This window comes from Natrix helvetica (assembly GCF_964273705.1).
Source record: "Natrix helvetica genome assembly, chromosome: 4".
NCBI lineage: Eukaryota > Metazoa > Chordata > Lepidosauria > Squamata > Natricidae > Natrix > Natrix helvetica.
The window spans coordinates 142,772,792-142,784,269 of NC_138550.1; the positions used below are offsets into that span (position 1 = coordinate 142,772,792).

Genomic DNA, 11,478 nt, shown 5'->3' on the forward strand with positions numbered 1-11,478 from the left:
TTTTTCCGATTGGAAGATACGCTAATACAAAGAGAAGAAAAGAAGTCCTCAACGGCAATTTGCAGAAGGTGACCATCCTTCCTCCAAAACCCACTAGCCGCAAGGCGATCGGCGGACGCGAACATAAGCTTTGAGATCCCTCCGCCAAGCCCCGGCATTAAAAAAGACGGAGGGAAGGGTGGGGGAGAGCTTGGGATAAGCGAGCTTATGAGTCACGTGACCTGTCCTCCATGCCCCTCCGCCCATTCCTGCCTTTAGCCAATGAGCGTGAAGACGGCCGAGCGAAGGCTATATAATCGGGGCAGCGTCACAAAAACCGCCCACGATCCTTGAAATCCGACTTGCTTTTTTTTTTTCCCGCTCCCGTCCGCTGCGCGGCTGCAGCGAGAAGCCGAGGCAGGCGCGCGCCCGCCGCTGGCCCCTCGGCCTTCTGGGTGGGAGGGGGAGAGGCCGAGTCGCCCCGTCTACGGCGGCCGCGGAAGGGCGGGACGGCGGCCGCCTCGCTCGCTGTCCTCTTAAGCCGCTGCCCTAGCTGGGTACCGTCACCTTCCCTCTTCCCCATCTCTGTCCAGGTCAGTATCTCTGGGTTTAGAGCCGGCTCTGCGGGTGGCCCTCGGGTAGCGGCCGCTGCCATCTCTCGCCTCCGTTTTTCTTCTCTTTTTTTTCCCGGCCTGAGGCGGATGAGAGTGCGCGCAGACTGGGCGGAGGAGGAGGTACTGATGCTGCCGCCGAGGCTATCGTGCAGCTGCCTCTCCCATATTGGGTCCAGTTGGAAAGGCCCAGCAGGAGACCCGGGAGGAGGACGCGGGCGTAGTTTCAGCAACAGACCCCCCCCCCCCAGTTCAGGCGCCCTCCAAGGCAGCCCCTGAAGGAGAAGCGTTGTTGTAGGTAGCCAGGCATGCAAAGCAGGCATCCTCAGTCCGACTTGAAGGTGACATTTGGGGAGCCACCCGTGTTTTTGCCTTCAGAAAGCCTTGGTTCACACTGCTGCATCTCTGGGTAGTGGGGGAGGGGAGAGAGGGAGAATGACCTTTGGGTCAAGCTTTTGGCTCCTGGAGGTTTCATGGACACCTCCAGATGGTTTCCTTAGGAAAGAGTAGGAGAGGGAAGCTCCAGCCTGTCTGCAGGCCCTGTTGAGCAAAATGGGCCATATTTAAGTGTTACTTCTGAGCAGTGGCTCTACCTTGTTTCCCTGAAAATAAGACCTCCCCGGATAATAAGCCCTCCCTGAAAATAATTGCAACACAGCAGCAGCCATGAGGGGACCAGCTCACTTCCTCCTGCACCTCAAAAATAATAAGACCTCCCCAAAAATAAGGCCAAATGCTTATTTTGCGAGTCAAAAGAAAATAAGACCCTGTCTTATTTTTTTGAAAAACACAGTATTAAGTGTTCCTTAATGCACATACGTGTATATATAAGCATATATTGAAAAGTCTCCAAGTTGAGAAAACTGCTTAATGTAATTTTCTACATCTTAATGCAGTTTTCTTGCAATATATAGGCAACATATACAGTATATAGACATATAGCACACACATATATATAGACAGCAATATTGCAGTCTATATAAATTTTTGCTAGTTTCTCATCTCTTCATATTCTCTACAACTCACTTCTCCCGGTACTAATCCCACTCAATTCTTTTCTAAGCTTTCAAACTCAAATACAGGCAGCCAGCTATTTCCATCTGCTGAGCTGTGCTGTATACCTCTATGTGATTAATAATATTGAAGTTAGGAGGCTTATGTTGCTTTTTTTTCTTAAATGCAAAAGAACAAAATTGAAGGTAGCATTTTATTTGAGGTTTTTATGATACTTTAAAAATGCTGCTCTTCTCCCTGAGGACACCTCTACTATAATTAAAGTGTTTAATCTGATTGGCAGATCGTTGCATAAACTAATCAGTTTATTTCCTCCTGCTTTGTATCCAGAATAACTTACTTGTGCAGCCCTTTTTTCTTTAAACCACTAGCTGCAATATGGAGAATAATTAATGGGATTGATAGCATTCTGGGAAAGATATAGTTAATCCCCTGTTAGAATGCCCTAATACTAGGAACAAACTTTGTGGCTAAACAGCTGATGTGCTCTTGCCAGGTTTGTGATTGACCCCCTTCTATCTCATGAATTTGCAAGGACTTTGTAGAACTTGGAGAATAGGATATATGTCTTGTAACTGGATTGACCATAAGTCCATGGCTTGATGACCCCAATATTCAAATAAGGAAAATTGGGTTATCTAAGAAGGCATTTTTTAAAACACCAAATTGTTGATGTGGTAGTGATAAACTGTTCTTCATCTAAGAAGCCTCCTCCTTTCTGTGATGTTCATATGTATTCAGGAAGATTGAGGCATACTTGTTATTTCAGTACTACTCATACTTGTTTAATATGGACATTTTGTTTTGATTTAAATGTCAATCTGGTCCGAATATGTCCTTTATATCTGTTTACCAATCTCTGTTAGATCACTGAAGCTTGAAAAATCCTGAGCATCTTGGTTTGTAGAAAATACTAAAGTGAAAACTCTATATTGCTCTGTTCAGAGCAACTGTATACCCTTTGATATGGGCTTCAAATAATTAAAGCTGGTGCTTAGCAGATTGAAATATTCCTCCAGCCTCCTTTCAAAACAACGTATATGCCTGTTGCTCTTCAGAGCTGGCTGATAACAGATGAGTCTTGTGTGAACTGGATGTTGCATAGCAAGTGTGATTGAGATCTGCTCTGTGTTCGGCTGTAGAAAGCTTAGATAGTGCTGGTTAAGAAATGGCTACGCTGCAAGTTGCTTCTTAATGTTTGTGACTACAAACAAACCGCTTGTATTTCTGTCTTTCTTTTTCCTATCCCCCTTCAATGTTGGAGACTTCTTCTTCCTCCTTTAATAATCTCTCCTGTTCCTTGCTATTCCTGGGCTTCTGCTTTGTGGATGTTGGCGGCTTCTTGTTGTGACAGGAGAATGTGTGTGTGTCCTGGGCCCAGGAGAATTGGTAGGTATTTTTTGTGCTATTATCTGAGTAATAAAATGGGGGGGGGGGTTAATGAGGAAGTGTATTAAATAAGTATTGCTGTAGATGATTTATGGGATTGTTGGCTGTGAATTCTTGGAATTGTAGTCCTAACATTTCTGGAGATGCCAAATTTGAAAAGGGTGCTGTAAGTATTATCTTTATAAATGCTTCTTTAAGCTTAACATTGGTATTTTCTTAGTGTATAATCTTACAAATAAACTTATTATGTATCTCAATGTCGCAGACATCAGCTTCACTGTATAGTAAAAACAGATTTCACACAGTACATTAAACAATATAGCCTGTTTAATTTGAGCTTAAATATATGTACTCAGTATGGGTCTTTATGAAATATGCTTTATGATTTCACATTATATGTGGATTTAGCCATTACTGTTTATTCAACTGATTATGGTTTTTAAAATATCCTTAGGATGTGTATATCCAACCATTGTACGTGTGTTGAATATGGGATGAATGAATGTACTCATTTGTGCAAATGTACTGCTGATAAGCTTCCCAAATATCTATAATATAAAAATAAATTATATTGTTAATACCTTCTTTCATGGTTTTTTGAATGCCCTCAGGTAGGATTAATTGAGTTTGCTTCAGTTACTGGCATAGATTGGGCATGTCACTGACATATTTCCCCCCTGCCTCTTCCCCCCCCCCCCTGTACCACACTCCTGGTATGATCGTGCTGAGTCTTACCTGGGAAGTGAAATATTTGTCAAGGTAACCATGACAAGTAACTCTACATATATCAGGCTTTCAAATTGTTTTATTGCTAGTCACAAGTCATCAGCTGCTTAAAATTGATAAGATTGTCTGGAGAGCTGACAGTAAACAAGTAAATAGCAATAGCACTTGGACTTATATACTGCTTCACAGCCCTCTCTAAATTGTATATAGAGTCAGCATATTGCCCCCATTAATCTGGATCCTCTTACTGACCTTGGAAGGCTCAGTCAACCTTGAGCCAGTGAGGATCAAGGCTGAGCTAACCTGCAATACTGCATTCTAACCACTGCGCCACCACAGCTCTGGTGGTAAAAAGGAGGAAATAAAAGAACTGAACCTGGTCCCTTGTTGGCAATTTTTAGAAGAGTCTGACTTAATAGATGAAAGACGAAGATAAAAATAGACATTTCCAGAAGTTGAAATCATATACATAGCTTCTCTGCTTCACCCCCAAAAGGCTTTCCAGAGTAGCATATTACTAGTGGCACTGTAAAAGTCCCAGAAAAGGATATGATTCTAAGCGAAACAAAATAAAATAGGAACAATGGATCCATCTTGTGTGTTACTTTCATGGTTATTAAGAGTTAAGGTAGCAAAATGTATCTGACATTTGAGAAAGACTGAGAAGTAAACAAAACACTGAGCAAACTATGTGGAACCAAAATATAGGAATACAGAAGCAAGAAATTAAGACAGACTACTCAGATTAAGACAGTTTGGGGTTTTTTTAAATTCTATATCACTGAAAAACACAAATTTTATAGTAATAGCCTACCATACCTTGTAAAATATCTAAAACATTTATGTAGATCTATGGAACATAAAAGATTTTAGAGTAAGAAAATTATTTTAAAATAATACTACTTAGAAGGGTATGCTACAGTTTCTCTTGAAAAGCTGTTAGTTGAAAGTGTGGGTTAGATCTGTGGCTCCCAAACTGACACCTAGGTTATTACAATAATTTCACAGGCACTGTGGGATATTTTAGTACTTAATACACTGAACTATCCCAATGTCTTGGGGTGCTATGGAGCCTGTGTAGGAACACAGGAAAGTTTGGGAATCTCTGGGCTAGATGTTAGTTCTAGCATACAATATTATATTACATATTAATTCTGAAGTTGCTGCTTTATAGACCACGAACTCTGTAACAGTAGATAGTTGCTGAAAACAACTATCTACAAAATAGAAACTAATTATTTTTGTGATTTGCTTGAAGATGATTAAATGACTAATTGTTTAAAACAATCTGTCAGACATTTTGTAGTTTCAGACTGTACATGATTGCTGTTATACACAATAAATATCTTTGGTCAATTGTAAATGATGAACTTGGAGCCAGAATTACTGGTGGTATATGCTTGGTCCCTTCAAATTTTGGTCTCCATGATATAAGTTGAGACTCTAGAAAGAGTGCAGAGAAGAGCAGCAAAGATGGTTAGGGGACTGGAGATTAAAACATGAAGAATGGTTGCAGGAATTGGGTATGTCTAATTTAATGAAAATAAGGACTAGGGATGACAGGATAGTAGTGTTCCAGTATCTAAGGGATCAAGAAAGAAGAGGGGATCAGCCTATTCTCCCAAGCACCTGAAGGCAGAACAAGAAGCAATGGGTGGAAACTAACTACTGAGCTGCGGTGGCACAATGGTTAGAGTGCAGTACTGCATGCTACTTCTGCTGATCACCAGCTGCCAGCAGTTTGGCAGATCGAATCTCACCAGCCTCAAGGTTGACTCAGACTTCCATCTTTCCGAGGTCGGTAAAATGACCTAGATTGTTGGGGGCAATATGCTGACTCTGTAAACTGCTTGGGCTGTAAAGCAATATATAAATCTGAGTGCTATTGCTAATCAAGGAGGGAACCAACCTAGAACTGAGAAGAAATTTCCTGACAGAACAGTTAATTAGAAGGTATGGGTGTTCCAACACTGGAGGTTTTTAAAGAGTAGATTGGGCAACCATTTGTCTGAAATGTTATAGGGTTTCCTGTATAGAATGGAAGACCTCTAGGTCCCTTCCAACTCTATTGTTCTGTTCTGTTAGTAAGTTTGTGAAATTGGAGGGAAATCATATAGGAGAAAATAGATTGCAATAATTAACACAAATGACAAATGTGACAATTTCCTTCATATGGCAATCCAAATCCTTATTACATGTATAGAGGGTGAGAGTCTTTTCAAGGACAGGATTTCCCTTTGGTTGTTTTGGTCCTTCAACTTTTGAGATGACTTTTGTTTTCCCATCTTGAAGTTTTGATTAAATTAAATAATGCTATTTGTAATTATCTACTAGTACAGTGGTGGGCAACCTTTTTTTTCACCTGAGCCAAATCTCGCCAAAACCACGATTGAAATTTACTTTGAGAGCCACATTTTTAAAACCGAAAATACATAGGATGGTACACTGTTTTTGGTTTCAATAAGTTTTTATTGAGAATATTCTGCATGCAAGTATCCACATAGGTCGGGAGGATACAAATAACACAACTAATAAAACAAAAACTTTAGAACGATATTATTTATCGATAACGTTAAATTCCGTAAAATTTGCCTTACAATGTAGAGAAAATTACATCCTAACAATGACTGACAAAGTCACAACCACTAATGTGAACATTGGCCTTGCATTTCCTTGGATAGTTTGAGTAAGTCAGGTTTGTATGTTGTTGTTTTTAATTTCATCTCTCTCTCCCACTTTCTTTTTTTCTTTTTCTTTCTCTCTCTCTCTCTCTGGCTCTTTGTCTCTCTTTCCCTCCCTCCCCCATCTCTGTCACTCTGTGTGTGTGTCTGTCTGTCTCTCACTCACTCTGTGTGTGTGTGTGTCTGTCTCTGTCTCTCCCTCTGTCTCTCTCCCCTCCCTTCCTCTCTCTCTGTCACTCTGTGTATGTGGGTGTGTCTGTCTCTCACTCATTCACTTAATCACTCACTCTGTGTGTGTCTCTCTGTCTGTCTATCTTTCTCTCCCTCCCTCCCCCTCTCTGTCTGTGTGTGTGTGTGTGTCTGTCTGTCTGTCAGTTTCTCTCTGATTCCCTCCCTCACTCCCTCTCTCTGTTCCTCTCTCTGTCTGTCTTTCTCACTCACACACACACACACACACACACTATGGTCACCTTGTTGAGTGTTCCAATCACATTTGAAACACTCAACAACTGGCCTGCATTTATGGTATTTTGCAGCATTCTGCAGTCATAGGACCAAAATTGGTTGTCACTCGCCCGGGCTTTTGCAGAAGCTTCCCTCCGAAGCCCGAGAGGAGGGAGGGGAGCGGGCACCCGGCACACAGAAGAGCCGCATTAAAGGGTGTAAAGAGCCGCATGTGGCTCCCGAGCCGCGGGTTGCCCACCACTGTACTAGTATAATAGGGCGAATTGAGATGTTTAATCTTAGATTGATACTTTAAAATATTCTTGCTTCTAGCAAATATCTGTTGAATTAGCAAAGCTGTACACATTAAAGAGGTATTTAAATAAAAGTGAGTGTATGGATACACAATATGAGGCATATATATACTTTTTTTTATGAAAGGGCCATCCTAAGTTTACATTGTCTTATGTTTCTTCCAGCAATTCCAGTCAAGAGCTCCAGACTGCCATTGTTCTCTGATGCCATGCCAGCACCAGCTCAGCTACTACTCCCATTAATTCGCAACTGTGAGATTGGCAGGATATACAGTACTGCATGTTACTGTCACCACAAACATGTATGTTGCTTGTCCCCTCCCGTAACTCACAAGCACTTGAGGTATGTTCCTCAGAAGAAGCTTGCAACGCTTTGCAGACCAAAGGAAAACTTCAGTCAGTTTATTCATGCAAGAAACTATGTCTCCACACCACAGCGATTTTACCTCACGCCTCCACAAGTCAACAGCATCCTCAAGGCAAATGAATATAGTTTCAAAGTGCCAGAGTTCGATGGCAAAAATGTAAGTTCTGTTCTTGGCTTTGACAGCAACCAGCTGCCAGCCAATGCTCCCATAGAAGATCGAAGAAGTGCGGCGACTTGTTTACAGACAAGAGGCATGCTTCTGGGTGTATTTGATGGCCACGCAGGATGTGCATGTGCCCAGGCTGTCAGTGAGCGATTGTTTTATTATATAGCTGTTTCTTTGTTGCCCCACGAAACTTTACTTGAAATAGAAAATGCTGTTGAAAGTGGTAGGGCCCTGTTGCCCATCTTACAGTGGCATAAGCACCCTAATGACTATTTCAGTAAAGAAGCCTCCAAATTATACTTCAACAGCTTGCGAACTTACTGGCAAGAACTCATAGATCTTAACACTGGAGAAACAACAGATGTCAAAGAAGCTTTAATTAATGCATTTAAGAGGCTTGACAATGACATTTCTTTGGAAGCACAAGTTGGAGATCCAAATTCTTTTCTTAACTATTTAGTATTGCGTGTAGCTTTTTCTGGTGCAACTGCTTGCGTGGCTCATGTAGATGGGGTTGATTTGCATGTTGCCAATACTGGTGATAGTAGAGCCATGCTTGGTGTCCAAGAAGAGGATGGCTCTTGGACTGCTGTTGCTTTGTCTCATGATCATAATTCATACAATGAAAGTGAAATTGAACGACTTAAGATGGAACATCCAAAGTCCGAAGAAAAGAGTGTTGTCAAACAAGATCGGCTATTGGGTTTACTTATGCCTTTCCGAGCTTTTGGTGATGTCAAATTTAAGTGGAGCATTGACCTTCAGAAGAGAGTAGTAGAATCTGGCCCCGATCAACTCAATGATAATGAATATACAAAGTTTATTCCACCAAACTATCATACTCCGCCATATCTCACAGCTGAGCCTGAAGTGATACACCACAAATTGAGACCTCAGGACAAATTCCTGATACTGGCAACAGATGGTTTGTGGGAAACGATGCACAGGCAGGATGTAGTTAGAATTGTAGGTGAGTATCTTTCAGGTGTTCATCATGAGGAGCCAATAGCTGTTGGTGGTTACAAGGTAACATTGGGACAGATGCATGGACTTCTAACTGAAAGGAGAGCTCGTGTCTCTTCAGCCTTTGAAGATCAGAATGCTGCAACTCACTTGATACGCCACGCTGTAGGAAATAATGAATTTGGCACTGTGGATCATGAACGGCTCTCTAAGATGCTCAGTCTTCCGGAAGAGTTGGCTCGGATGTACAGGGATGATATCACAATTATAGTAGTACAATTCAATTCCCATGTTATTGGTGCATGTCAAAATGAAGAATTCTGAATTGATGTGACAAACTAAACTTCAGAGAACAAAATGAAACTATGACCAGTATTGAGTGCTGTAAATCACAGTAAAACACTTGATTATCATCAGGTCATTAGAATTATAACTGGAGCAAATATAATTTGCAAAAAACCTTGGACAATGGTCAAAATGTTACTTATCTGATTTAAACTATCAGGAGAACAAAACCAACTTTGCACTAAGTAGTCTGTTTGGTTGAACAATGGCTTGTAATTTGGGATTATTTGGTAGAAGTAAATCTTCATATGCATCAGAGCAATGTCCTTCAGGGCAAAAATAATTGTATTTATCACAAGTAAATTCCAATGTAGGTAGGTATCTAAGTTGCTTTAGAAAACTTTGAATGATAATTTGGTTATAAAACTGAACTTGAATAGGGCTGTTGACTTTTATACCTACGAAGTAGCTGTTGTGTCTTTCCTTCAGGAAAGGAAGGGAATGTATTTTTTAACAGTCAGTACATGTCTTGAAATCATATCTAACTATCTTATCTTGGGTAGTGATATATCTGTTGAAACACATGCCTGTAATATTGATGTTAAAAGTCCAAGTTTAAGCCATAAATATCCTAAGCCTATCCAGAAGTATTAGAAATTGAAGACCGTTTTGCATCAAAAGCTAATAGATTTTGCACAGTTCAAAGGGCAATAAATTACTAGAAGGTTAGATAACTAAATGAAAAAGTGCAAAAAAAAAAAGACCATCCCTCTTTGGCTTGTGTTATAAATCTGAAATTTACTTTTGTGAATCTTGACTTTCAATCAGACTCATATCAAATCTATTTCTGCTCATCTTGGGTTTAGTGTTGTATTTAGACAAACGGTAGTGACTTAGTAAGTTTGTGTAGTCACATGTTTATAGTCTGAATTAAAGTTTGGTGGTCTGGATGTGTTAAATATTACAAAGCAAACAAAAATGTACCTGTTTGGTTGCCACAGTGACTTGAAAACCATGTAATAAAAATTGTAAATAGAAATAGTGGCAGAGAAAAGTCTGCATGCTATATACTTAATTCCAGTGGCAGTGCAACATCAACTTTCAAATTTATTACTGGTGTGTAAACTTGCTTACATCCCAGATCTCTTCCTAATGTTGCATGAGTGATCTCTGAACTATATGCCATATAATGGTATATTTGGAAATGCAGGTAAATTTTAAAAAAATTCTTAGCAATTACAATTTGAATGTTTTTAATTTAATGTCAGACTCAAGGCTTCACAAATGTCACTTGCCTTATTATATTGAGCTACTTTTTATCACTTCATAAAAATATGAACTATATGAATCATTGCTTAATATTTTCCTCAAGTTCATACCTACATTTGAGGCATTAGCAAATGAACATTAATATCTATGCTTCTCTGTTTAAATATCTTGTACGTATTCCACTTGAACTGCATTTGACTTTCTATCACATATGTGATTGTTTAAGCTGACACATTTTAGAATATGTCAGTGTTCTTCACAGATAGAAATAGATAAAAAGAAAAAAGAACAGTGAGCTAACTCTGTCCTTAGTAAACCCAAGTACTATGTGTATGAATGTTTCCAGCACTTAGGTTTTGTAGCACTAAAGTCCTCTTGGCTCCTTAGCGTACATTAAGAGACATATATGTCTAAAAGATTGCAAGTATTGAAATGCAAAGACATACAATATGTAATTGCATCACTTTCCTCAATGGATATTCTTTATAAATGTAACTTGATGGAAAATTCCTATCTGAAGCCTTAAAAGGAAGATAGTCTTCTCTTTCTGTGTCCAAAGAAGTAATTGTTATAGCTTCCATTCATATTTCTCATCTAATTTTATTTATTGTATTAATGACAAAAGTGCGCAGTTTAAGTTGTCACCTTTATAAATGGAGTAGAATTGTTAAAATCATATGTTACATTCATTTTCTTAGATATTTGTGACATCTGTAATACATGTAAATGTATCTTTGTGGCTTGGTTCTAGTTATAATGAACGGTATTAAATCCTGGTCCTATATATTCAGCATTTTGGGGAGAGTTGGTGGTCTTGTACATACAGATATGAACATAAGAATTAACTTTAATTTCTCGGAATATGTTTGCATTGAAAGGGGAGGGGAAATGGCTTTTTCAACACCACACAATATAGTCCAAGAACAAATAACTTTTTGGTAAATTTCAATAAAAACAATTATTGGAAACATGCATTAGAGTCTTTGAAAAGTTTTCTTGCCTTTATTTTTCTGAATTCAAATTTCAGATTTGATTGTTGGGCTATGTTTTTAATGGTAAAATCACACATGAAAATGTTTGCAATGAAACTGCCTTTCCCAAGAGAGCTCCCAACTGGAACAAATGAGTAGCATCAGCCTGAATGGATCACAATATTTGAATGTATTCTACTTCACAAATTTGATTTTTGTATTAGCTTCCAGCTAATTAGAAATATTATTGCCTTCCATTTTTAAAAAATTGAATATAGCCTTCTACAGCATTCTCCAGT

General features: G+C 39.4%; 1 protein-coding gene across 2 annotated transcripts; it reads left to right on the top strand.

Annotated features, from left to right (window-relative positions):
* The first annotated feature begins 46 nt into the window (after positions 1 to 46).
* On the top strand, positions 47 to 11,182 carry PDP1 (pyruvate dehydrogenase phosphatase catalytic subunit 1). 2 transcript variants are annotated; one of them, XM_081951937.1, is made up of 2 exons: positions 47 to 68; positions 7,324 to 11,182. In XM_081951937.1, the coding sequence occupies exon 2, from the start codon at positions 7,368 to 7,370 to the stop codon at positions 8,976 to 8,978; it is 1,611 nt and encodes a 536-aa protein (XP_081808063.1). In that variant the 5' UTR covers positions 47 to 68; positions 7,324 to 7,367; the 3' UTR covers positions 8,979 to 11,182. The 2 variants fall into 2 exon arrangements, with proteins under 2 accessions (XP_081808063.1, XP_081808062.1); XM_081951936.1 differs by lacking the exon at positions 47 to 68 and adding an exon at positions 196 to 572.
* The last annotated feature ends 296 nt before the right edge of the window (positions 11,183 to 11,478 follow it).

Excerpts from the sequence above, each read along its gene's own strand:
- PDP1 (XM_081951937.1), top strand. The coding sequence starts at position 7,368 with ATGCCAGCACCAGCTCAGCTACTACTCCCATTAATTCGCAACTGTGAG.